This window comes from Falco biarmicus, chromosome 3, assembly GCF_023638135.1.
Source record: "Falco biarmicus isolate bFalBia1 chromosome 3, bFalBia1.pri, whole genome shotgun sequence".
Lineage (NCBI taxonomy): Eukaryota > Metazoa > Chordata > Aves > Falconiformes > Falconidae > Falco > Falco biarmicus.
In genome coordinates this window covers 15,643,182-15,669,191 of record NC_079290.1, presented here as the reverse complement: position 1 = coordinate 15,669,191, position 26,010 = coordinate 15,643,182, and the positions used below count along the sequence as shown (strand labels likewise).

The following is a 26,010-nucleotide window of genomic DNA, read 5'->3' as shown; positions in this document are numbered from 1 at the left end:
AAAAAAAAATAATATGCATTTCTTCTCACATTTTCTCTGCCAGTTTAAACAAGATCTCCTTCCAAGCACTTCCTGTGAAAGCAACACTAGCTTGGCAACAAAACCACCACTAGAGGACTATAAACATTTTTAAAAGGGAGGTTTTAAAGAAGGCTAGCATCTCTTTCCCTGTAACTGTACTAGTGAGCAGACAATATTTTGGGCACTCAAGCTTCTGCAGGTGACCCCACCCCACAGGACATTACATCCCTTGCATGCTTAAATCACATCAGCTACGTAATCCCACCATTTTTTCAAATCTGCACACCAACACCCTTGGTATCATAACACTGAAAACTAATTTAAGTAGGTTTTCACAACAAAGAGCCTCTGCAGGCTTTTTTCATCCCTCCCTGAAGATGCTGGGGGGGGGGGGGGGGGGGGGCAATTACCAGAAGAACTCCCACAAAACACCCCCACAAAAATTACACTGATACAGATGCTGCAGACATTACAATATACTAAAAAAACTATAATACAATTCTGATTTTTGTAAGGCATAGGGTTATTTTGTCTAAGTATTTTTTCCCAAATTAAATCATAAAAGCTTAATTTTGGCAAGGCCTCCCTCACATGAAAAACAATTTCCAAAACAAATCAAAGCATAATTTATAAGGTTAGAAAAACACAGTGTGCAAGATCAGTTTTACAGTAAACACAAACAGCTTTGTCAAAACGTTCAAGGCAATTTCATTCACTTCTCTCTTTATAGTTAGCCACACTCATTGTCTGTTATGAGTTCCATCTTAATGACTAATACAGATAGTATAAGCATTCCTCTAGCATAAAAGCTTGCATTGGACAACAGACATAGTCAGGATACCCCACTTGCATTGTCACAGCATCATTACTCTTGGTTTTATAATTTTCGCCAGAATTCTGACACTTAGTGAGGGAAGAAAAATACAAAATAAAACATAACCAACAAGAATGTCAGTATATCTTACATTTAAGCTTCTCCATTAAAAGCCACCCATTCCTGCTCACCTCAAGAACACTTACCACCACCATTGTACATCACATTATTAAGAACACAGGAATGGACCATCATGATGGTCCTGCACGCTTACAACGTGGCAAAGGCTGGCAAAGAGTTTACACATTCTGTTATACTTTACAGACCACTTTTCTTGAGTTCCCAGACAACAACATGCTAAGCATGGAAGGGACTGCTCAACATGTCAATGGACTTAAATTTCCCAGACCCATCCCAGCATCATTCAACTTTATTAAAATTCAACAGTTTCATAAATTGACAGTTAACAAATAAATAGTTCTTGAAGGTTGTAAACAGGCATTCTATCATCACTGAACAAAAGTGTCTAAAGTCTGTTTTAACATCACTGTTACATTTTTCTAACAGTTGTCTTCACTTCCTTGATACACACTGGATAAAACAACAGCACAACTACTTTCATAGTATTGTACTTTCAAGACAATGACACTGACATGTAGAAGTATTTATTAAAATGGCCTTGTTTGTTTTGCCGTGAGCATCACATTTACATACTTTCATGTCATCTGCCTTGACTTCTGTAAGGCCTTTGACATACTCCCACACAACATCCTTGTCACTACCTGAGAGAGAGACAGGTTTGATGGATGGACTATTCAACGGCTAAGGAATTGGCTGGATGACCACATCCAGAAAGTTTGAATCAATGTCTCAGTGTCCAAATGGAGACCAGTAACAACTGGCGTCCCTCAGGAGCCCATACTGGGACCAGTACTGTTCAATATCTTTATTAATGACATTTACAGTGGGATTCAGTACACCCTCAGGAAGCGTGCAGATCACACCAAGCTGAGCGGCACAGTTGATACACCAGAGGGAAAAGATGCCATCCAGAGGCACCTTGATCAGCTTAAGGAATGGGATTAAGTGAAGCTCATGATGTTCAACAAGGCCAAGTGCAAGGTCCTGCACCTGGGTTGAGGTGCAGGTATCAAGAGACTGGGGGATGAATGGATTGAGAGCAGCCCTGAGAAGGACTTGAGAATACTCATGGACAGTTATAAAAAAAAATAAAAATCAGACACGAGCCACCAATGTGCACCTGCAGCCCAAAAAGCCAGCTGTGTCCTGGGCTGCATAAAACAAAGCATGGCCAACAGCTCGAGGGAGATGATTCCCCCCTGTACTCCGCTCTCATGAGACTGCCTGGAGTCCTGCATCCAGCTCTGGAGGCCCCAGCACAAAACATAGACCTGTAAAAGGAGGGCCAGAGGAGGGCCACGGAAGTGGTCAGAGGGCTGGAGCACCTCTCCTATGAGGACAGGCTGAAAGAGTTGGGGTTGTTCAGCCTGAAGAACAGAAAGCCCTGGGTAGACCTTATGGCAGCCTTTCAATCCTTAAAGAGGCCTTATAAGAAAGATGGGGACAGGCTTTTTAGCAAAGCCTGTAGTGATAGGACAAGGGGGAATGTTTACACTAAAAGAGGGTAGATCCAGACTAGATATAAGAATTTTTTTTTTACAATAAGGGTGGTGAAACACTGGAACAGGTTGCCCAGAGAGGTGGTAGATGCCCCATCATGGGAAGTATTCAAAGTCAGGGTGGGCAGAGCTTTGAGAAACCTGATCTAGTGAAAGATGTCCCTGTCCATGGCACAGGGGTTGGACTAGGTGATCTTTAAAGGTCCTTTCCAACCCAAACCATTCTACAATTATTAGCAAGCAGTGCTACTAAATGTGACGTAGTGCTACATGTCACTTTCATGACTTAAGAACTACCAAAAACAGCTCTACAAAAATGCCATGCAAGCCAAATTTGAGCGCAGCAAAAGAACACTTTTCCAGAAAAGTGTAATAATCTAAATATTACTTGGGCAAAAATAGTCTTCATTAACTGAAACCCAAAGTATCTCAGAAATCCAAGTTTCTACACGCAGCAGTAACACGACAGTCTCATTCTAAAATGACTGGAATACAACAAAACCTAATTCTCTCAATAGCATCAAAAGCATACACACTGAAATTTAATTACTGAAACACTTCCTCAACAATATGCTTAACATGAAAATTTCTGAATTCTAAATTAGATGTAAATAAAATGTGAAACTTTGACATAACTCTATCAGGAGCAAAGTATAACAAAAATGTTAAGTGAGTTTCATGCAATCATTAGGGGGGTTCCATCTTGTTTTAAACAAACTAGCCAACTCTGAACGTATTGCTACTCCAGCTGGTTGTGCTTAAGTCTCTGGGGCCCAACAGGATTCATCCCAGAGTACTGAAAGAGCTGCCCAGTGTCTCTGAAGGACCTCTGTATTATTTTTCAAAGGTCTTGGGAGTCTGGAGAGGTCCCAGTCAACTGGAAGCTGGCAAATGTTGTCCCAGTTTTCAAGACGAGTAAGAAGGAAGACCCTAGTAATTACAGGCCTGCCAGTCTCACTTCAGTGCCTGGTAAAATTATGAAGAAGATTGCTCTGGGAGTTATTGAAAAAACACTTGAGAGACAACACAGCCATTGGTCACAGCCAGCATGGGTTCACAAGGGAAAAGTCCTGCTTAACCAACTTAATTTCCTGTTATGACAAGACCATCCATTTACTTGACCAAGGGAAGCCAGTGGATGTGGTGGTTTGGGATTTTATTGATACTGTCTCTCACAGTATTCTTCCGAACAAAGTGTCCAGCACACAGCTAGGCAAGTCCACTATACACTGGATGAGCAATTGGCTAAGGGGTCAGGCTCAAAGAGTTTTAGTAACTGGGTTACATCAGGCTGGTTGCCAGTCACCTGGGGCTCAAATTTAGTGTCAGCACTCTGATGTTTCTATAAATGATCTGGATGCAGGAATCAAATGTACCTTAAGTATGCTGATGATACTAAAGCAGGAGGAGCTGTAGACTCCCTTGAGGGTAGGGAGGCCTTACAGAAAGATCTGAATAGACTGGAGAGCTGAGCAATCACCAACTGTATGAAGTTTAACGTGAACAAGTGCTACATTCTCCACCTGGGACAGAGTAATCCTAGTTCTACATACAAACTGGGGGACAGAGGCTGGAAATCAGCCCCACGAGAAGAGATTTGGGGGTCTGGGTTGACAGCAAGTTGAATATGAGTCAACAGTGTGCTCTGGCAGCCTAAAGGGCTGACTGCATCCTGGGGCGCATCAAGCACAGCATAGCTAGCCCATAAAGGGAGGCAATTGCCCAGCTTTACACTGCACTGATGCAGCCCCGCCTCAAGAACAGTGTCCAGTTTTGGGTGCGTCAATATGATGACATTAAACTATTTGAATGTGTCCAGAGCAAGGCGACCAAGTGACCTCAGCCACTCCTTGGAAGTCTTGCCCTAAAGGATTTTCACCACCTTGGTTTGTTCAGCTTGGAGAACCGAAGGCTGAGGGGTGACCTCATGGCAGTCTACAAGTTCCTCAAGGGGGGCAATGGAGGGCGAGGTGCTGATCTCCTCTCCTTGGTGACCAGTGATAGGACATGAGGAAATAGAATGAAGCGGCATCAGGGGTATTCCAGACTGGACATTAGGAAAAGGTTCTTCACTGAGAGGGTGATGAGTCACTGGAAAAGGCTTCTCCTGGAAGTGGCCACAGCACCAAGCCTTCCAAGAGTTCAAGGAGCATCTGGGCAATGCTCTTAGTCAAATGGTTTAGTCTCATGAGGAACAGGGAGTTGATGATCCTTATGGGTCTCTTCCAACCTGAGATATTCTATGAAATGAAGTCTTAAGAATCTAAACAAAATAGGATATCTAAATCCTAGTAGTTTCATAAACTCTTCTGGCAAAAATACCTGTTAGACACTATTCCTTCTCATCTCTGATCCCAAAGAAGTTTTTTTCTGAAGTGCTATGGAAAAGATTAAGTTTAATATCAAGAAACATCATATTGTTTCCCTCTTCAAAACCAAAGTCTTGCTTTATGAATCAAAAATTTGAGAGATAATTTACCAGAAAAGTAAACTATAACACAAAAGGAAAGGAAATCAGTGAACTAAATACAAGGCAGGAGCTCTAGAACTTATAATTCAGATCATCTTCCTCATAGAAGTAAAGTTAATCCAGCAGAGACATTTAAACTGTAATACAGTCATTCCTTTGCAGAATAAATTAGCTGACTTTCCAGAGGTGCACGTCGATCATTTAAAAAGAACTGTATCTTTGTCAAACAGTAACTACTCAAGTTATTCTTAAAATTCATACAATACTCCAAATTTGATAAACATTCTGAAAAACAGACTTGTAAAAATGCTAGTATCCCATTTCCTCTATTAAAGAAGTCTTTCATTGAAGAAAAAAAAAAAAAGTTATCTACTTTGATTACATCAGTTTTATTAGGTTTAAATGCGCCAGTTTGCCAAGAATAACTTCAGTGTAACTTTTAACTGAAAAAAAACAAAAAACACGTTCATGAAAGTAAATAACCACTTTACTCCATCTGCATATCTTTTCAAAGATTAAATTATGCAGTCCAAACTATTTTAAGGACTACTTCTACAGTCAAATAGAGTTCTGAATGTCTCTGTGGACAGAGGTTCCACAGTCTCTCTGGGCACCTGTTCATCAGACTCATGATTCAAAACAAACAAACAAAACCACCCCCAAAATAATAATAATAAAAAAACCACAAACACTACACACACAAACTCCCCTCAAATCATATCAGAATTTCTGCCTTCTCAGTTTCCTTCCATTACATACTTAAGAAAACAGTATAACCTTCCCTTTGCTTCTCTTCTAAGGTTGAGGAAATCCTGTTTCCCCTCCATAAGTGATGTGTTCTAGGCCCCTGATCATCTTGGTGATCCTCACCTGGACTTGCAGCAGCATCTAATTTCTCTCATGTATTGGCAAACCCCAAACATAGTACTTCAGACATGGCCTCACAGTTGCTGGATGGAGGGGAAGAACCATTATTTTCCAGTTGCTGGCTGCAGTCTTACTAACACAGCCCAGTTCATTGCTGGCCTTTGTCACCATCAACACATATTCAACTTCTCATCCACCCAAGTCCAAGGTCCTATCCTGGAAACCTGTCTTCTAGCCAGCCTGTACCGCTGCACAGGGCCAAACCAGCGCTGGCACAAGATTTCATATTTGTCTCCAGTGAGTCCCACAAGGCTCCTCCTGTCAGACCCTTTCTCCAGGTCCCACTGAATGATGACCCTGCCTGCCAGCATATTGAGCAACTTGGTATCATACAAATATACTCGTTGAGATCATACTCCAGCCCATCATGCAGACAATTAAAAGACACAACACAGTACTGGCCCCAAAACTGATACTGGAAGAATGCCACTTGCAATCTGCTACCAGCTGGACTCTGCTTCAGTGATCACCGCCCTCTGGGCTTGGCAACTCAGTCAATATCCCACCCACCCTGCAGGTCACTTATCTGGTCCATCTCTTACCAACCTGGAAGAAGGCTACCAGAGCAGGCCACGTCAAAGGCCCTGCAGTCCTACAGACTTTAATTTTGCAGAAAGTTTTGTCTAACATCATATCAGATTTTTAGTTCTTAGGCAAGGAAAAACCAACAAAAGACAAGACTATATGTATGGCAAATATCTATTTCTAAACCAGAAAGACTTCTGTATTTCTCCCGATAACAATCGTTACAAGAACGATAAAACAAGTAAGATCAAGACTGAGATGGCTATTAAAGAAAAAACATACACCCTCTGGCTCAACCATAATGTGTACGCCCATACGCACATCTATGTGTATAAAGGGGGAAACAGGATCCCAACAGTGTTTTGCTGCTTTTTTCACAGAAGCATTGAAGGAAAAGTTTCCCAAGATGACAATGAAACCCACTGTCCTCAAAAATCTTACTTGCCACAACGCTTATACAAAACCTCAGCATTAGCCCACTGGTATTTAAAACCCAATATATATAAAATGCAGATCAACACTGTCTCTTTAGAAATATAAAATAACTGTTTGCTGCACTTAGCCATAGTCCTTCAGCAAAGAAAACTCACACAATTATCTCCGGAGTTTTCCCTCACACTCACCAATAAACTTCAGGCCTCCTGGCCAGTATCAATCAAACCTGACAGAACAGTCTCTAGGAGAAGCAGCATGATATATGCTATTAACAGGATTCTGAAAATCTTGCCATGAAATACAAAAATATACTATTGGTTTAGGGCACCTTTTTCAGAACATGCTTATATTGCCTACCTCTGCACTTGAAACAATACTAATAATTAGCATTCTTGGCACAATTCCGTCTAAAAGTTTTATTGCAAGGTACTATTCCATTCAAAATAAGATCTTACGATCTTTCTTACAGTTCTCCTCTATAAATTTGTTTCACATCTGTTTTTAAAAATTATTAACAAGCACTCATTCGCATCATTATAAAATAGTTCTGAAAATTGAGTTTTGCTCACTAGAGTGAGAAAAATACAGGAAATGAAATGAACAAATTTAACTGTTCCAAATCACTCATCTGCAGTCTTTCACTGATACCATGTTGGATTACAAACATGGCTTTGTGGATTGTTTCCCCACACATACTTTTTTTTTTCCTTCAAACAACTTACTCCCTTTTATTGCTTTTTAACTACAGAAGGTATCTCCACAGAACTCCAAGCTAAACGCCAAAACCAACATTAAGTCATGTCACTTTAAGCGTCTCTCTTCTCCATCAGGGCCCAAGTTCCCATGACTACATGGCACACACTCTGTTAGGATTTATCTGAATGGCATACTGAACAGAGTACACCAAAGAGCACTTTCACAGTTTCCTAACTGATGAGCAAACATGAAGCAGCCTGCTGGGAGTTCAAAACAAGAAGCACTACTTTCCTAAAAAACCATGAGCTACCAAAAAGCAGTAAGTACTTTCAAAAATGTCTTAAATGAATACAAATTCTCAAAAAGCAAAGCTAACCAATCTACCATGACTGAAACTTTGAGGTACCAGTGAGTATTTTTTTTGGTTTTCCTCTCATCAGTCACGTTTCTGTAAAAGGAGATTGCCTGCTTACTACAACCATGTTTTGACTACTATCAAATGAAGGGTAAAACCAATTACATCCTAAATTAATAAGTACTGTAGCAAGTAAATGTAAAAGCATCCTCAACTGTGTTTTTGTGAAACATGCTATTGTAAATACAGGGTATTGCTGTCAAATCTCCTTCTTCATCACATTTTCAGTATCGTGATAAGGAGTCACCCATGAGCTGACACTGGCATCAATTTTAGAATGCTCATGTACCCATTTTTACGTCTTTGGTGCAATTTGCCATTCAGCGTAAGAACAGCAATAATTATCCTGAGTTTCATTTACTAGGCAAAGAACTTTTCTTATCTGTTTTTTTTAGGACTGTTTGCTACCAAAAAGCATATTTCATTGAAAACTGAAGATTCCTTGTGGTATATTACATAAGAATCAACTCCTAAGTACAAAGCTCTCTGATGCAAGACTGCTTCTGACTACCATAAGTCACGGGTCACAAGGTTAGGAAAAGCTGGTTTTAAAGTCCAGTGCTGCTGGAGTCTCCTGGATTCCCTCCACAAAAAATAAAAAAAATATTTTAATTTAAAAAATAAAGACAGATAAGGAATAGAATGTTACAATTTACCTGCTGTAATTATATAGAGGTGACACTTCAAGGGAAATGAAGTGATAGAATCAATAGAAAAATTTCTTCCTCTTCAGACACATACACAGAATAGATCTTACCAGTTTTCACAGTCCAAGCTAAGGAACAAAGTCTGTACATATGCCAACTAAAACAAAAAGTTCATTTTAAATGGAAGTGCTTCTGCTCTCTTCAGTGGTTTCACCTGTCTCTCTTGACAAAATGCTTTGCCACTGCAAAACAGTCTTGTGGTAGAAAAGCATATGAAATCACTATAGATGAACTGATTGCATAGCAGTTTCAGTGCTACACAAGTTTCTACAAAACCATATGGAGGAAAAACCCCAGACCCTTACCCTTGTCCCAGAATTCCTTCCCCCAGCAGAAAATGAAAAATTCCTAGAAACTGAAGCATGAAGGGAAAGTTACATACAGGAAACTGAAAAGGATTCATACACAACTTATTTTAAAAGAAAACAAAAAGGAAGACAAAACAGAAAGAACAAACAAACATACTTTCCCCTTTCCCATCTCTAACCTTATATAAGTGTCCATGACAGGGTGAGAAACATTGAGAAATCTTCCCCTTTCAAGTGATCTTAGTTTATACCAGACTTACACTGACAACAACAAAACATATGCGAGGCTGAGCAGGAACCAGTCAGTCATTCTTTCACTGACACAGCACGCACGCATCTGTTACAGGACCTGTCTAGACCAACAGACCTCTAAGCTTGAGCAAATCAACACAATGAGACACAAAATGAGCAACACTCATTGAGGGAATGGTGCTTTGGGTTGTTAGTTGTTTTTGGTTGTTTTTTTTTTTGAAAGAGCCCAAACATATCTGTAGCCATATTTCATTATACTCATCAGTTTAAATATTTATGTTTTAAAAATGATGCATATGACAAGAGCTAATTGTCAAAAAGCACATTTTGAGTTTTTAACTTCTCCTTGAAGACCAAAAGAAATAAATAAAATTTAATAAAGACGCCCAGGTAGTACCAAATTATAACAGCAAAACAGGCATCAGAAACAACTGCAGCTATTCTTTATTGTATCATCAGCTTCTAACTGTCCCTTCTTATCTACCAGCCTGCCTAAAGGGAATTTAAACATTTAAGCTTAACCTCTGTATCTCAAGATAGTCCTGCAAAACATCTGCTGCTGCAGGAGAAAGACTCAGAACTGCCTGGTCATGATAACCAAGTTATCCCTTGAGTGCAAAGATGCCCATTCAGCTGGAGCTGGGACACAGTGGAAGGGCAATCAAGACAGTCTTGCGGTGATCCCACATGTGCACTACTTATTCTCAGAACAGATGTCATCATTCCTTAAAAATTCCAGCTAGCTCACACAGTAATATCAGCTAAAGGATTAAAATCAACTCTTCAAAATCTAGTTGAGTAACACAAATCACAGAGTTATTGTGGATATAAAAAGCACATCTGCCCAGAACAAAGCAGAGGCTATTTTTTAAGATGCTGTAATCTGTGTACAATCGTAGGATTTAAACTTTTTTCTCAAAAAAGTAATTAACCACCCACCTACACATGCAATAATCCATCTCTTCACATGAATATTATTAAAAAACTTCTCCCAGTTACATGCAGAAATATGAAGTTAAAAATGTCTTCTTTGCATGAACGTAACATTACACTGAAGAAATCAACACATAAAGGACTACAGATTGCAACTTCTCTCAAACTAGACCTAGACTACAACACAATGGTTTTGTTCCTTCCCATCAGTTAACAAAAAAAAAAAAAATCATTACTTTAGCAATAGAGTGAACCTTAAAATTTGTGTCTACTGATGGCCATAAGATAACACTCATGCTTTAGAAAAATTATTATTAAAATAATCTTGCAGTTCTTTGATAACTATTGTGCAAGATTCCCAAGCCTGACTACAAAGATGATAGGGTCTTTTTTTTTTTTTCCATCTGATTTTTCGTCTTATAAGGGAAAGAAATGCAAATTTACAACATTTTCACTAGTTTAAATAACACAGCATGAAACCTTTCTAGTCAATAAACTGCTACATTGCAGCATGTATTTACTATTTTCTCCTCTGATAATATTCCAATAGGTTTAAATAAAGTTGGGGGTGGTAGTTGTGGTGCTTTTTAAATTATTATTATTAAATAAGTCAAACACACAGAGAAGTCCTTCGGAGAATCTTTCCTAGGATTCCGATTTTTGGGGGGTATGCCTTTGCATTTTGTTGGGCTTTCCACTAAAGACTTAGAAAATGCCAAGTCATCAGAATCGGTAAAAATACCTGCTCTGATTTTTCACCTGAAACTCATCCCAAAATTGCATCTAAGTGGTTCCAAAGTCTCCTCTGAAAATAATTTTAGTTATAGGAGAAGAGTCACAACCAGGAGAGAATATGTATCAATCCACCCGCTTTAACTAACTGCACTTCTACTGGAGGACAACCAAGTGAAAAAAACAGCAACTGAGTTCGTCATCTACTATATTATTTCAGAGAACTTGTTAATTGTGATTAAGGAACAGTAAATTCACAATTCTGCAATACCTTCATGCAACTAGACAGACACAGCCACATGCAGAACAGTCTATTTCTTTTTTTTTTTTTTTTTTTCATTCTTTATGAAAAGGTAGTTCCGATCTAACCACTGATCTAGCTATGGCAGGAATTACACCAAACTGAGAGGCTATGAAAGAATCTAACTTTCATTAAATCTGTTTAATTTACCTACCATTTCTGTTCAGAAAATAGTTCCAGTTCTCAATCTTGTTTAGAATAAAGAAAATAGTAAGTTTATCCACAAACTGGCTTATAGCCACTGAGGTAGGTACAGGTTGTGTTGAATTAAGTTAGCTTTAAAATGACCTAAGATACTTCAGGCTGCAGCACAATAACAGTGCGGAGCCTGACAATGCCTGCAAAAGCCCATTGAGGGCTCCAACCCACATGCAACATTAAGTTAAAAATCAAACAGCTGCAAGGATGGGATCAACCCCTTTGCCTTAATATAGTGGGCTCAAAACTGATGTTCAGGAGCTGCTTGAAGAGCTCTTCAGTCATCCACGATGCATGGGCAATAGCAGCAGTAATAAGAGCTACATAACAGCCACTTCAACCATTCAATTTCAATCTCCTGCTTCATATGAATCACAGCCTTAGGTAAGCAGATGTACAGAAACCAACCTTTCTTTAAAGTAGCAGCAGCAGAACCGCGTATGCAAACTACAACTACAATAAAAACACCAAGACTAACAGAGCACTTGTCCTGCCACACTCTGACCATCTGTATTTCTCCATGAAAATTAATAAAAAAAAAATTGGTAGAGTTGCAGATTTTTTGCAGTATGTAACAGTAAAGCATATTTATATCTTTTTCTTCCCCATCAAATAAAGCTTTTTTGTAATATTTGCAGATAATAAAGAAATACAAAACAACTCCACAATCATTTTAAACTGCGAACAGTTTAAATAGGGCACATAAAGTAGTTATACAAACAGAAGACATTCAAGAAAAAGCAACGCAAGCACCAGAAGCACCCACTATTCTCTCTTCTTCTGATTTACTGCTTTCAAATCAAACATAAAAGCTTTGAAAATATACACAATCCACACAAATAGTACAGAACACTGTGTATTTATCATCTATATTTTGATTTTCTTTGCACAGGCATTACCACACTCAGACTGTACTGATTTATCTCCCAAATCATGAAAGCACTATACCGTATTTTTACCCTAGAAGTCACCAGTGATGACAGAATACATATTTTTACTTAATTCTATGAACACTGTCAACTGCACTAGTTAAGTATATCAATGGCTGTACCTATTCCACATTGTTAAGACCAGGGGGCAGCAATACTGTCAAACACAAACCAAAACAGGTTGATTTCTGACAAATCTATAAGCAGCCATGGCTTGCTTACATGAGGAAAAAAAAAAAGGTACAGTTACATAAAAGTTACAGAAGTTAATCTAGGTTACATACTAAAAATAAAATATATAATTTTAAATGCAATCTTACATTCTCTCTATTAACAAGTTGATTATTGTAAACAACAGTGCTGTTAAAATTTTGAATGTAGACTGTTTTTCTACTAAGCCAACATTAAATAATTTTAACCCTATGGAATTATATTTTCCATACCCAAAACTATCAGAAGAATGCCATGATTAATACTCTGTCCTTGCATACCAAATGCTTTGCTCATGCCAACACATTCAGCAAAACTAAAAAGAATCTATTAAATCCATCTCCTACATACCAGCCAGCTCCTGAAGGACTGACAAATACTTGATGAACTAAGTGTATAAACAAAACCAACAGCTAACTGCAATCGATGAAACAACAGCAAAAAAACTGCCTTCTTTCAGCATCATTATGCTAGGGCAAAAGAAGACCTGTATGCTGTCTTGTTTTAGGGTCGTTTGGAAGCTGTTTCCTCGTAACTGCTGACCCAGTCCATAGGAAGTCACACTGAAACCTCAAAGGGGATGCAGTGGGCTGATACCCCACAGAAACCAGCTCTGGAAGTTTACATGTTTTCACACTCCAGTTTCTCAACAGCAAAGCAGGATGAACATTTAAATGACACAATAAGCATTACAACAAACCAAACACTGAGGCTTTCAAGGTTGAGGTGCCGAGTCTGTATAACTGCCTCTGCTGCACTATTTTGCTCCTCTCCTTCCACCATCTATGCCGTTTTATTATTTTCCTCACTCCACATTCATCCCTTCATCCTTACCTCATTTGTTAAGCGAAGTCTCCTTTGGCAGGTTTCTGCAGCCAGAGTTCTGTGCTGACTTGATCTAACGAGTGGCTGGGGAAAACCTCTGCTAATGCTCCCAAACAAAACCCAACCTTCATCTTCCCTCTAAAAATCCCAACATTAACGCTTTTTTCTACTGCAACAACTGCCAACACCAAAACCACCGAGAAGTGCAACAGTAATATTAAAGTTCAGACAACTGCTTTACGCCCTAATCTTTAAGACGCCAGGGCAGGAAAGCTTTCTGTAACTAGCTCAACACAAGAGCAAAGTCCCACAATTAAAAGACCAGATTACATGCATACCAACGCCTCTAGCTGCCGTGGATTGGAGCGGGTGGCCCTGATGCTCTTTCTCAAAGACACAAAAAAAAAAAAAAAAAAAAAAAAAGGAACAAAAAAAAATCCGCGGGGGTTGGGGGGGGAGGTGGAGGGCGATTTACCTCTTCCAGCAGTGTGACCGTATTCCTGCAGTTCTGCAGCCGGGTGGTGAAGCTGGAGGTGGTCGGGGAGTTGTAATCCTCTGTGGTCTCGGCGATGAACTCCGACACGGTGATCTGGTCCGGCATGATCCTGCCCCGCCGGTGAAGCCCAGAAGGAGCCCAGCACACGGATCCGGAGGAGAGAAAGCCAAGTTTCGCCGGGGGTGGGGGTGGGGGGAAGATGAAGGGATAAAAAGGTGGGGAGGGGTGGGGGTGAGGAAAAAAGCAGAGGGAAGATGTTAACAGCCAGCAGAGACCCCCAGCATCAAAGCAGCGGAGCCGCAGACAGGCTGAGGCTTCGCCCTCTACATCCAGCCTCTGCCCCGGCCGCCCCCTCCTCCTCCCGGGCAGGAGGTGAAGGGGGGAGAGGCCTCGCCGCGGCCCCCTCGCCCCGCGCTCGGCCCCGCCGGTGGGGAGCGCTCCCTCGGCTGCCTGCGGCCCCCCGACGGCTGCGGGGACGGGGCCGCCTCTGAGGAGCCCGGCCCTGCCGCCGGCGCTGAGGGGAGGGCGGCGGGAGGAGAGGGGAGAGGCGCCCGCCAGCCCCCACCCCGCCGGGCTCAGCCCCTTTCCCCACCCCGCCGCCGATCCCCCTCACGCCCCTCGCCTCCACCGCCGCTCCCACCCGCCGCCAAGTTGGGCACTAACTTGTGCGGGCTCCGGCTGCGCCCCCCGGCCGGGGGGAAGGAGGGGAAGGGCCGGGGGAGGGGGCGGCTGACCGGGGCTGGCGGGGGCTCCCGCCGCCGCTGACAGTCACCCGGTGACTGACACGCGCTGCCCGGCGCCCGCCCGCAGCCGTTACGTGGGGCCAACGAGGAAGTGCTCTGCGCACGCGCGGCCGCCCGCCTCCTCCTTCCCCCTCCCCCGGCCTCGCGCACCGCCCCCCCAACCCCCCGCTCCTGCCCCGCGGGGGGCGCGTACTGGGGGGGGCGAGGGGGCGGCGCGCGCGGGGGGGCTGCGGCGGTGCCTCTCCTTGCCTTTTTTTTTTTTTTTTTTTTTTTTTAATTTTATTATAAAAAAAAAAGGGGTGAGGGGCTCCAGCCCTGTCCCCAGCCCGGAGACCGGGGCTTCTCGCGCCGGCGGCCGTGTGGCAGCGGCGGCCCGGCCCGCGCCTCAGCCCCTTCCCCAGCCGCAGCCCCTTCCCCAGCCCCTTCCCCAGCGCCAGCCGCTGGCGGGTACACCCCAGGGCCAAGCCTGCGGCGCTGGGTTGTTTTCCTTCTCCGAGCCCCTCAGCCAGCCGCGGCCCCTTTGCTTCGAGCCCGTGTGCCACAAGCCCTCGGTGGCGTAAAGCCTGACGGCTTCTTCCAGCCACCGCTGGTAAAGTCATCACTCGAAGCAATCTGACTAGGTAGATTTTTACCCTCTTTCTACTTAGGTAATGTTTAGAGAAGTCCTGCTATGTCTCACTGACACCCTTGAAGCTGCTATTACTGATGCTGCTCCTGAGCCCTCCCAAAGAGAGCTGTGTTACTGCCCAGACGGCTGGACACCCTCGTACCACAGAGCAGCAGCAGCACAGGCTGCCACCTTCCTTGCATCCCTGGCATGCTCCACGTGGTTTAACAGTCCAGCGTCCCCTCACAACCAGTATTTTTGAATAAGTTAACATATCCTTGATCTGTTATTGGATCATGTAACCCTGGGAATTGACAGACAGCACTAATAAGGTTTTTTGGGGGGTTGTTGTTGGTTTTTTTAGCTTAGATTTTGGTGCCCATATGTGCTGTTCTAAAGACAGCTAGGTCTCAGGAGACTCAAGTAATTATGGTCATCTGCCGTTTCAGTCTGATTTATTTAGTCATCCTATGTGTTTTCCTTCTCTTTGCATTTGGGATTCTTTCCATAGAAACCAGGAAATTCAGGAATGGTAAATATTCTCAAATCTGAACAATTGAAAATGAGCAATATTATATGGCTATATCCATTCAAAGGTTTTAATGTTCTGTATATAAGGACCTACTGTATTAGAATGCACTTTGGCTTTTACATGGTTTTCACAGAATCACAGAAGGGTTTGGGTTGGAAAGGACCTTTAAAGATCATTGAGTCCAACCCCAAGCATATAACTCTAATAAAATGCTTGCGCAGCTCAAATAAATTTGAAAATATCAACTAAAGGCTGCAATGCCTGAGTAAGCATAAAAAGGAGATACCTGATTTGTGTATACCCATAAAAAATGATTTGCATGCAGTCCTGCCAGCAAAAATATGACCAATACTCCTGAGAAATGGTCCTGCCTGAACATGTTTCTTTGATTTCATTGCATTAGCAGAAGCCCTCCATATGGCCATGTGATTGCTGCTGCTACTGCTTCACGTGATCCCGCTTTCCGGCACAAAGGCTCTGGGCTCATACAGATGATTGTTAAACGTCATGAGACTCTGAAAGGTAGAGTAGGCAAGAGGAGGAGGAAGCCAAGAAAAGAACTGCGTGGGAGTTGCACTGAAAAATGGATTTGGGCGAAAAAAATTGAAGCACTGAAGAAGCAACTGGAGGGGTGGGACGGAAATCAGTTGAGGATCGTGCTCATAAAAGCAGTGGAGGAGGTGGCGAGATCAAGAAGATAAAAATGGCTGGTAGCATCCAAAGCAGTGTGGAAAGGAGAGTGAAGAACTGTGTAGGGGTTTAGGCTAGGCAAGAGCTGTTGGCAGCATCAAAAAGAGCTGTTTCAGTGTGCCTAGCCTGCATGGAAACTGGATGGGTGAGCAGCTGGGATACTGCCTGAGGGCCAAATGGGGTCTCTCTGGTCATCCCCTGTAATTTCCTGCAGAACATCAATCATAGGCTGTCACACAGCCATTCCTAAGCCAGACCTATCATCTGCAGGTCAGCTATGGTGTTCACATTAGGAGGAGTCCCGATCGCTCTCCAGCAGATTTCAAGTGAGGATAAATCCATTGCACTGATGGGTAGACTGGTTTAATTAATTGACTTCTTTCAATGTTAAAGTTGAATTGTTCTTCAGGCTATTGAGCATGAACAGTAGCCTTTGGATCGTAAAATAACCTCATCTGGTATCCTAAACAAATCCTACCCCAAAGAGTGTGGACAGAAGCTGGACATGTTGCTAGAAACATAATTTCTTTAATATTATTTAGAGGAAATTTCAACTGCAGAATTTAAGAGCATGTCCAACAAAGAAAGGGAGGGGGCAGGCCAGGGAAACTGGAGCAGTGAAGAATGACAGAAATGAAGGCACAGCAGAGAGTAACAGTAGCTGCACTTCTATGTTTCCTCATCAGGAGAATTTTATTTTTTTTTTAAATACTGAATATATAAAAAATAGAATACTGGGAAATAAAAAGAACAGTGCAAAACCTAAAGATTAAATAGGAAGATCAATAGCTCCCAATCATAATTGCCTATTAGTCTGGTTTTTTGACAGTTCTGAAATTGTTTATTAAAGAGGATATGGTACTCAGTTTTGCTGCTTCGAAGCAGCATTTCCTCTTCGCCTATACAAATGCTAGTGGAGAAAATAGCCCTATGGGCACGACCTCTTTAGGCTTGGATTATCTTCACTTAAGGTCACTGGAAGCAAGATTAGTTAATTACTCTGATATTAATAAAAAAATGATACCACTTGCCTGTAAAAGTGTGCTTACATTTAGTCAAATTATATAAGTGTTTCAGATAGCTTTTAGTGGATTTCAGATTTAACCATGCTTCCTGTTTTGAATTGTGATCAGTATCTGAGATTCACTTCTAAATTAGTAGGATGCACCTCCTTATAAATTGTCACTAACTGAAATCACTGTTTCACTTCACAAATGTCAGAGAATAATCAGCAGAGTGTGAAAGTTACATTTCACGGCGTCTGCTCTAACGCTATCTTAGTCTGTGCAAGATCCTGGGGGAGGCTGTGCTGCAGCCTTTTTCTCATGTAAGGCTTGCCAACAGAAGTTATGCCTATCTCACTCCTCTTGATATTCTGATGTGAAATGCATCTCTGTGTCCACCCTGGGACAAGCTAGCGTGGGTGAGGATCGTGCAATCAGCCCTGGAAAGCACACTCCTTACTGATGACACACTGCAGTCAAGGAAGTTGTGCTGTCTTGCCATCCCACCCAGTGATTCACTCTACAAATCCATTTGATTCCCTGTCCTTTTTTACTGTGATTGCCAACAGGAGAGTTAATTACAGCCAACTGATAATATTTCTGCAATATTGGTGATAGTCACCCTGCTTAGGGAGAGGCTAAGGAACACAGCAACGACAGCACAAACTACTAATGCAGGTGTTTGGCAATAAGCTGAATAGCGAGTATGGTATTTTTCATTTTATAGTACTCTAGTCATATTTAGATTGAGATCATCAGTTCATTCACAAGAGCTGAGCAGTACTCATCAGGTGATGATGACTATTGTCATCATTGTGAACTTTCAAACATTACAGGTATGTGCCAGAGGTGAAAAGCTACATTGCGCTTGCATAGCTCTTCATGTCCTCGGTGCAGTAACTGTTTAAACGATGCAGCGGTGAGGTAGAGAACAGCAAGATTATCTTTCTATTGTAGATACGGAGACAGACAGGAGGCTGTGGCCCTGCTGACCAAAAGCAGGGCTGTATTTTTGGCTGTCTAGAGTTAGTCATGCAAAGTCAGCTCTTCAGGGTATCAGCGCCTCAGCTGTGCTGAAGCCTCCAGTGGATCTCCGGCATGATACAATTAAACTACCTTGCAGAGAGCAGCCCCAGGATCAGCCCTGAGGCCACGCTTGCCTGCTGCGCAGATAGCGAGTGCACAAACACAAACTCAGGTGTGGTTGCCGCTTGATTTTTGGAAACAAGCTTGACCCAGGTCCCTGGCTGTGCACCAGATGTGCTGGCAAGCATGCTCAGACAAGCTGCCTTCAGGGCCGTTTGCAACCTGTCAGTGTGGCAGTGAAGTGAGTTGTTAGCTGAAGAAGGAAATCACTGTGCACATGGCTACTGTGCAGATGACTCCTCTTGATTAGCACAGACACAGTAATGCCAGGATCTTACATGTCAAACTCGTTTGTTTTTTCTTCTTCAGTATGAACAAGATGATGCCACTTTGCAAATCTGGGTTTACACCTACACTCATTTCTTTACTTTCAACGTCCCCATCTTGACTATTACTGCTGATAGGAGTGGTATGGGTCAGGCATTAGTGTTTAATTAAAACATCAAATCATTGAAATACACATGCTTTTGTTAGTAAACCATATAGTTGTTCTTTTTATGCCCCTTAGAATCTTCACGAACATGGAAAGTATCACCAGTTCAGCAGCAAATAGCAACAGAACTAGTGACATGCTAAAACTCATCAGAAAAATATCCTTAGGCTATGCTGCTCTACTATTCTGAATAATTTTGTAGTTTGGTGTTATATTCATCCATTTCAGCTAAACACAGCAGTCAGCATTGCTTCCCATCCTCCTTCCTATCCTAACTATGCCTAATGGGATCACACTACGGCATAAGGCAACCATGTCATTTGATACCCAATATAGTCGGTTTCAGATTCCCTGAGAAAACATCTATATGCTAAATTGCTGTTGTTACATTATTATAATTTCATTTTCAGGCTACTTTTGACAAAATTAATGGGAAATACTTATTTAAATTTAGGGCCATAAGTGCTAGAATATCCAGAAATATTTCTGAACAACAATTATTCTCATTTGAGTTGAATGTTGGGCTTAGAGGAAAAAAGGAGCTTCAAATCAATAAGAATCTCAGCAGGGTGAGTTTGGCTTTCAGTTTTGGAGTATCTCCTGCTAAAACTCCATAATAAAGGTTTTCTGTTAATGGAACTCTCATGATTTTGTTTTGAAAAACAAAACCACCCCATTTATGTAAGGGCACGTAACATCATCACTTTGTACTTCAGTGGGAAATGTTTAGTCAGGAGGAGTTTCACCTCCAGGAGCAGTGCCCTCTCAGAGGATGATCCTGTTGGCTGACTGAGCCTTGTACAAAATGTAACAACTACATATTTTAACCTGCAGCATGTTTACACTTTTAAGATCACGTAAGTGCATGATGTACTCACAGGAAAAGGCAAAGTCTATTTTAAACGTTTAAGCCTACATCACACATAGTGACTGGTGCTGATTTGCTTTAAGGGAACTTACATGGTAAACTTCAAAGTGTTTCTGCTGGAGAAAGAAGGCTGTTGGATTTGACATTTGCAAACAAATCTTATAAATTATTGTGTTATTAGCACAGAATTGTCAGGTAACTTTCTGGTCAAAGAAAAATGTTCTTATCTAAATGGTATCACTGTACATGCAGCAAACAAAAATCCAGATCCAGCAAACCAAAATCCACATCCAGCAAACATGCTGATTGCAATTCTGTATTTTTAAGCAAGGGTATCTACCAACACGGCTTATGGAGCACATTAGCTGCATCAACAATGTGTCTTACTGCTGTGACTGTTTCGAATACAAGTATCAGATGATTTCAGTTTTAATACTGGCATCTCTGACCATTTGTCTTCACTTGGTATTTTTAATTAGATAAGAAAACATAAGCAACTGTCTTAGAAACTACAGTATTAGTTTAAAAGCCTTTTAGCACTAGCATAGTGGCTTAAACAAAAGGTTCTTTTTGCATTCTTTCAATATTAATATGACAGCAAAAAAAGAACCCATTGTGTTCTCATGATAAATGACATTTTGCTAACATTAAGGTCTTGAGGTTTTAACACTATATGTACCAAATGAAAAAGATTAAATCAAAACATCAGAAACATTCCAATGTATTATATATTTTGCATCTTATTTACTTGAATGTCCTGTGTGAGAAGTTTGACTGAAAAATAGGTAAAGCTCAAATAGCCATCTCAAAGGACAGCTGAAAATAACAGCACTGAAAATGAAGTGCAACACTGAGTTACACAAGATTAAGCTGACTAATCTGCTGATTCAGTTTTGCCTTTGTTTTTTGGTTTTGTCATGCAAGATCAAGAGTCATGCAGGCAAACACATAATGGCATTCCAGGCTCGCAGTAACTACAACAAGCAACAGGCTGTTCCCCTGCAACCCCTGCATCCTCCAAAGAGAAACATGGCAACATGCTCACTAGCAACAAGAGGCAGCAGGCTGAGGATGGGAAAGGCATGCTCTTTTTTTGTCACAGGTGTGCTGAAATTGGTATTTTTATTGCATGAAGGTTTTTTGTTAGAGATGCTCATTTAAAAAACCGTACTTTCTTTCATAGAAGGTGCAATACTGCACGTGTTGGGAGAGATCAGATTCAAATACAGCCCTTAAAACATCTACAGAACATAAAACCACAGCTGTATATTCATTTATAAGGACCATATTTTGGACAGTCCAAAGGTATCAAATGCTTGTGAATGCTGATGGATAAGAAAACTGTCAGTGGAGCCTCTGGTGAGTGTAACCCCACACATTGCTTGCAAAGGGAACAGTGGCACAAGGACTGCCGACCCCACAGGAGCTGCTCTCCCAGCAGTACACACCATTGCCGTGTCATGAGGGTGAGGACCAGCATGGGGAAAACCTGTTTGTAGCTGTCCTTGCAGTCCTTGGAGGATTGCTGTGAAGGTCACAGCGGACACATTAGCATCAGAGCAGGCCATGCCAGTGGGATTGCAAAGCACAAGACAAAACCAATACATCATGAAGGAGTACTCTGAAACAAGAGAAAAAAGAATTCTTCCAAAGCAGGAATCATAGTATCTGAATAAGTTTGTTTTTTTTTTTTAATATGAGAAATGGCAATGACTAAAATCAGAGAGTGATACTGCAGAAATGAACATGTTGCAGGGCAGCTGGTATAGCAGGCTCTCCAAAATAAAAAGAGAATGAAATAAAGCTTCAGCCCGCACTGCAAACATTTCAATATTTTCTCTTCCCCTCTGGAAATGATAAGGCTGTGTCATTATCCAGGCATGTCTCTGGTTCTACCTAAGCTACTGAATGTATGCTGATGGCAGCATGCATCTTGCCTGCAGTGACACTGGAGGTTCAGGCCAAAATGAACCTTGGAAGCAGCTTACGAATAAAATAAAGGCTTTGTGGACCTGGGATCACGTCCTTGAGCTACCACTCATGGCTGTGACATGGCATTTGAGCTCTGTGTGCATTGTTTCTCTGTCTGTGGAATGCAGGCAATTACCTTTATTTTTCTAGGTGAAAGCATGGTGGGATTTTCCAGCTGAGTAGTGCTATATCAGAACTAATTTATTTTTATTACACAGTTTATTGTAAGAGTTTCAAAAAATAGCTTAAGGATGAGAAGCGCTCTCAGGCTAAACAATTTCATCATCATTTTACTGGTTAGATAAAAAGGATTGGCAGGTAAATGAAAGGGTTTCTTTCTACTGGTTGTTCATCATATGACAACATGAAGCAGAGAGATCTGGTTTTGTGAGGGTTTTTTCCCCTCTGTGTTATGAATTTATTAGCATTAAAGCAGTACTTAGTGGAAAAAGAGGGACTGAGACCCCATCATGCTGAACAGATACATGGAAGTAATTTGTGGCTTCATACAAGCTTTTCTATGACAGTTTGCAGACGTGCACATGTATGGGCTTACTGAATTGAACTCAGAAACTGGCTCATAGTGTTGACTGAACATACTTAATTTCTTAATTTCATCTTGTTAGAGAAATGCTGGAAATAAATCTGCAGATGTTGGATGTCATAAAAAAGGCCCTTGCAACCACTGAATTTACTGGCACATCTGCATTTCCCTTATACAAGCCTTTATTTTCAAGGATGCATCACTTGGCCACACTCTAGGCTTGAATTCAGCATAGGAAATTTTCAATTCAGGAGTGATGTCTTTGGGGTTTTGGTGGGGTTTTGTTTGTCTGCTTGTTTGTTTGTTTATTCAGATCAAGAAGTTTAACAATACGTAAGACTTGATATCTGCTTTAATGCTCAAAGTCTTGTCACCAAGCAAAAGTTACTCAAATTTAAAATTAGTGTCTGAATGTTTTGTTAAAGTAGACTTTTGAATGTTGTAGTTGTGGCGTTCTGTTAAAACCCAGGACATCAGACAACCATCTGGAAGTTTTTGGAAACTGGTCTTGCTGCATGGACCTAGTCTCTGTTCAGTCAGTGTTCACATGGTACTAAATGAAGTAAAGTTCAGAATTTTGTTCTAGAAGTCCATCACAACATCCCCTCTCTCTGATTTCTCATTTGCTTCTGCTTTTAACCACTGAAACTGATCTTGTTGCTTCCTAGGTTAACGGGCTCTTACTGTTGACTACAGCAGAGGGTGATCATACGCTCATCTGTCCTGCCTCCAATGATTTTTTTTTAATGCATCGCGGGTCTCAGTAAATTTGAAAGGAGGGCAGGAAAAGTGTAAAAAATCTTCAGTTCCTAGCAGTTTTGTGGGAAAATAATAATTAAAAAAAAAAAAAACAGAGGAAGAAGATGTTTATTAGCCCTATGGATAGAAAAGGCTCACCTTCATCTTGTTCTTTATCAAGGTAAGCAGTGTATGAGAAAGATCCTGTAAGTGTCCCAATCATGGGAAGAGTTTCATTGATAGTTTGCACCTCCATAGGAGCTGCAGTCAAGACACAAATCTGTAGGAAATTAAGTTTCATTAATTTCAGTGATCTTACCACTATTTATTCACTTGGTGGTGGTTATGTTTTATTTTATTTCTCCAAGAAAATTTAGGAGCAGTAGGACATAAAAACTTAAGTGCTGTTTTAAAATCAAATAGGAATATGCAGCTTAATAGCTTCATACTTTTCGAAAGATGATTGTTTGACTTCTGAACTCTTGCTTATTTAAGGCATCATGGACTTAAAAAAGAAAAATATGTGTAGCCATGTGAGAAAGCAAATGCACCAAAGGAAGGTTTATTCAGTTTTCAGAAGATCAGCAGTAGTGATTCACCCTTCTTGGCTGGGCTGGAGTGCAATATGGTCAACCAATTTCCCCAGGGAAGAAGAAAAGATGAAAGTCCCACACTGCTGCGATGGCCACGCAGGGAGCAGTGACCTGTGCCAGGACAGCTCCAGCCAGTGTACCAGGTACAAAGAAAATTTCAGCCTTAACCATCAATGTTGTTCTGTAGGGGTTAAAGTCAGGCAATCCAAACGTAGCTTTTAGTGGTTCAGTGAAACACAGTAAAAACTTTAAAACAAGAGCATTCACCACCCAGAGACTGAATAAACAAAAGCATATTTAGACAACTGTGTGCTGTTCAGCACTTTACATCACAAGAAGAGAGTCCCTCCTCTTTCAAGCCCCCGCACAAATCTTGCCATAGATTTTTCAGGCTGATCTCAGAGATTTGTTGTTTTCAAAGTTAAAACAACATCAGTTACCAGATCTAGATGAGTTGAAAGGAGTTACAAAAAGCGTCCCTTTTATACCCTGCCCCCCATCCAGCTTTGAAATCTATGAAAGAAAAGCAAAATACTTAATAAATGTTACTGTTTGTCCTGGTACTTGCTCAGGCAGCCAATACTTTTTTAAGGATTTTTGGAATTTTTGATCCTTGGAAGGATCAATAGGTTAGAACTTATCTGAAAAACACCCCCTGTAGTAGTGTCCAAAGTGGCCAAGGAAAAACCCACTGGCACATACTGCAATTGATAAAACCAATTTCTTTTAGGTTTTGGGTTGTTGTTTTTTTTTTCCATAGATTCTGACCTGCTTTTACTCTTTAAACCAATTATTTATATTTATATCTTTCTACTTTCTTACCGATTCCATAGTGAATCTCTTGAAGAAAAACTTGAAAGCCTGGAAGCTGAAGATCTCATGTCTCATCTGTCACAACCAGAAACCTACCTAGATGTGGAAAAAAGATGAAGTAAGTGAAACTGACCAAATCCATGCGTCTGACAAGAGCATTTACTCCAACAGTCAGTTTGAAACTATGTCTATTAATTGTTCAGTGATGGCAATTTATCATATCTTATTTGATTGCTGCATTTGATATTGGGATGAAATCACTGTGGTAAACAGATCCATTAGAAACAGCCTGAAAATAACATCCTGTTAAAAATTGCTACAGAAGAGCTTCATTTAGCTGACTGGGAAAACTCTTCATTTAACTCAATGTGGCAACTACTCACTCAGCAGCACTGATTGCAGAGCTGGTAACGTCACCTGTCCAAGTTGTCTAACACTTCAGAAGACCTAGTTTTCAGATATAACTTCAGTCTAGCCATTCAGGCTGAAAATGTCCATATCAGGAGTATGCACCAGACTGATCTTTTTTGGAAGATGGAGATAGAATTTGAAGGATAAAGAGACTGGAAGCAAGAAGTGGCTGGGTGGGGTGGAATCCTCCATGGAGGAGAGGTGTGGGAAAATGGTCATACCAGGACATGGACAAGTGGTTTCAGAGTTTTTCATCAGACTTCACCATTACATTGCATACTATTTCCAGTTTAAGACTTATGTTGCTGTGGGGGAAGGAAGCTATCACCGCCTCTGGAGGAGGTGGGTAGGACTGGGACATGCCTTTTGCTTTGGGGCCTGCTGGGCTGATCTCTGTGGTGGGTCCAAAGGGACAAGGTGGGAAAAGACTGATCAGGGCTTGGGGTGAGATTAAAGGATATCTTGGGGAGAAAAAGGGTGCTGGGAAAGAGAAGACTACCCAGAAGCCATTGCCTTTTAAGATGAGGTGGTAAAACAAGGAAGCTGGGACAAGCTACACGACAGAGAGAGATATGTGGACCAGGGCTGGCAGAATGGGAGGTCTGACAAGGACCTGACAAGGACTCATAAGGATGAGATCGGGATCAAACAGAGGGGCCAAGGCAGAAGGGGAGAGGGAGGGTGGCCACCTCCAGATCACATCTTTGCTTAGCTAGTCTTCTCATTTCCATTTGAGCACACCATCTGATTCCATGAAGAAAAGCATATCTCTTCCTCTGTGAGTTGGGGTTTTTTTAACCTTCTCTCTAAGAGAAGTCTTGTTGCTTCTGTTGACCTATTTCCCCAGAGAATCTGTAGTTTGTTTATGGGGTTTGTCCTGTTTGTTTTATGTTTCCAAGTATGTCATGTGGGTCTGGAGGGTTGCCAACCCTTAACATTAAAAATAACATAGAATAATCCCAGTCTCCAAGACACTCGGGATTTCATTAAAAATTGCGACATGAAAGTTTTTGGAAGGGATGTTACTGTATCTCTTTCCCCTTCTGTTTCTGAGCCCCCGGGATACTTTCCAGTGAGGTCAGG

At 41.4% G+C, this 26,010-nt stretch overlaps 1 protein-coding gene across 5 annotated transcripts in view; it reads right to left on the bottom strand.

The window, feature by feature from the left end:
- Nucleotides 1–26,010, bottom strand: part of ASAP1 (ArfGAP with SH3 domain, ankyrin repeat and PH domain 1) — a 161,957-nt gene that overhangs the window by 118,267 nt on the left and 17,680 nt on the right. For 4 of the 5 annotated variants that reach the window (XM_056330385.1, XM_056330388.1, XM_056330387.1 and 1 more), the window contains exons 2-3: nt 24,526–24,612; nt 13,814–13,943 (exon numbers count right to left, since the gene is read on the bottom strand). In XM_056330385.1, coding sequence (XP_056186360.1) covers nt 13,814–13,943; nt 24,526–24,584 — 189 coding nt within the window. In that variant the 5' untranslated portion in view covers nt 24,585–24,612. Of the gene's footprint in view, nt 1–13,813; nt 13,944–14,497; nt 14,649–24,525; nt 24,613–26,010 lie in introns of those variants that run through there. The other variant, XM_056330391.1, reaches the window with a different exon arrangement.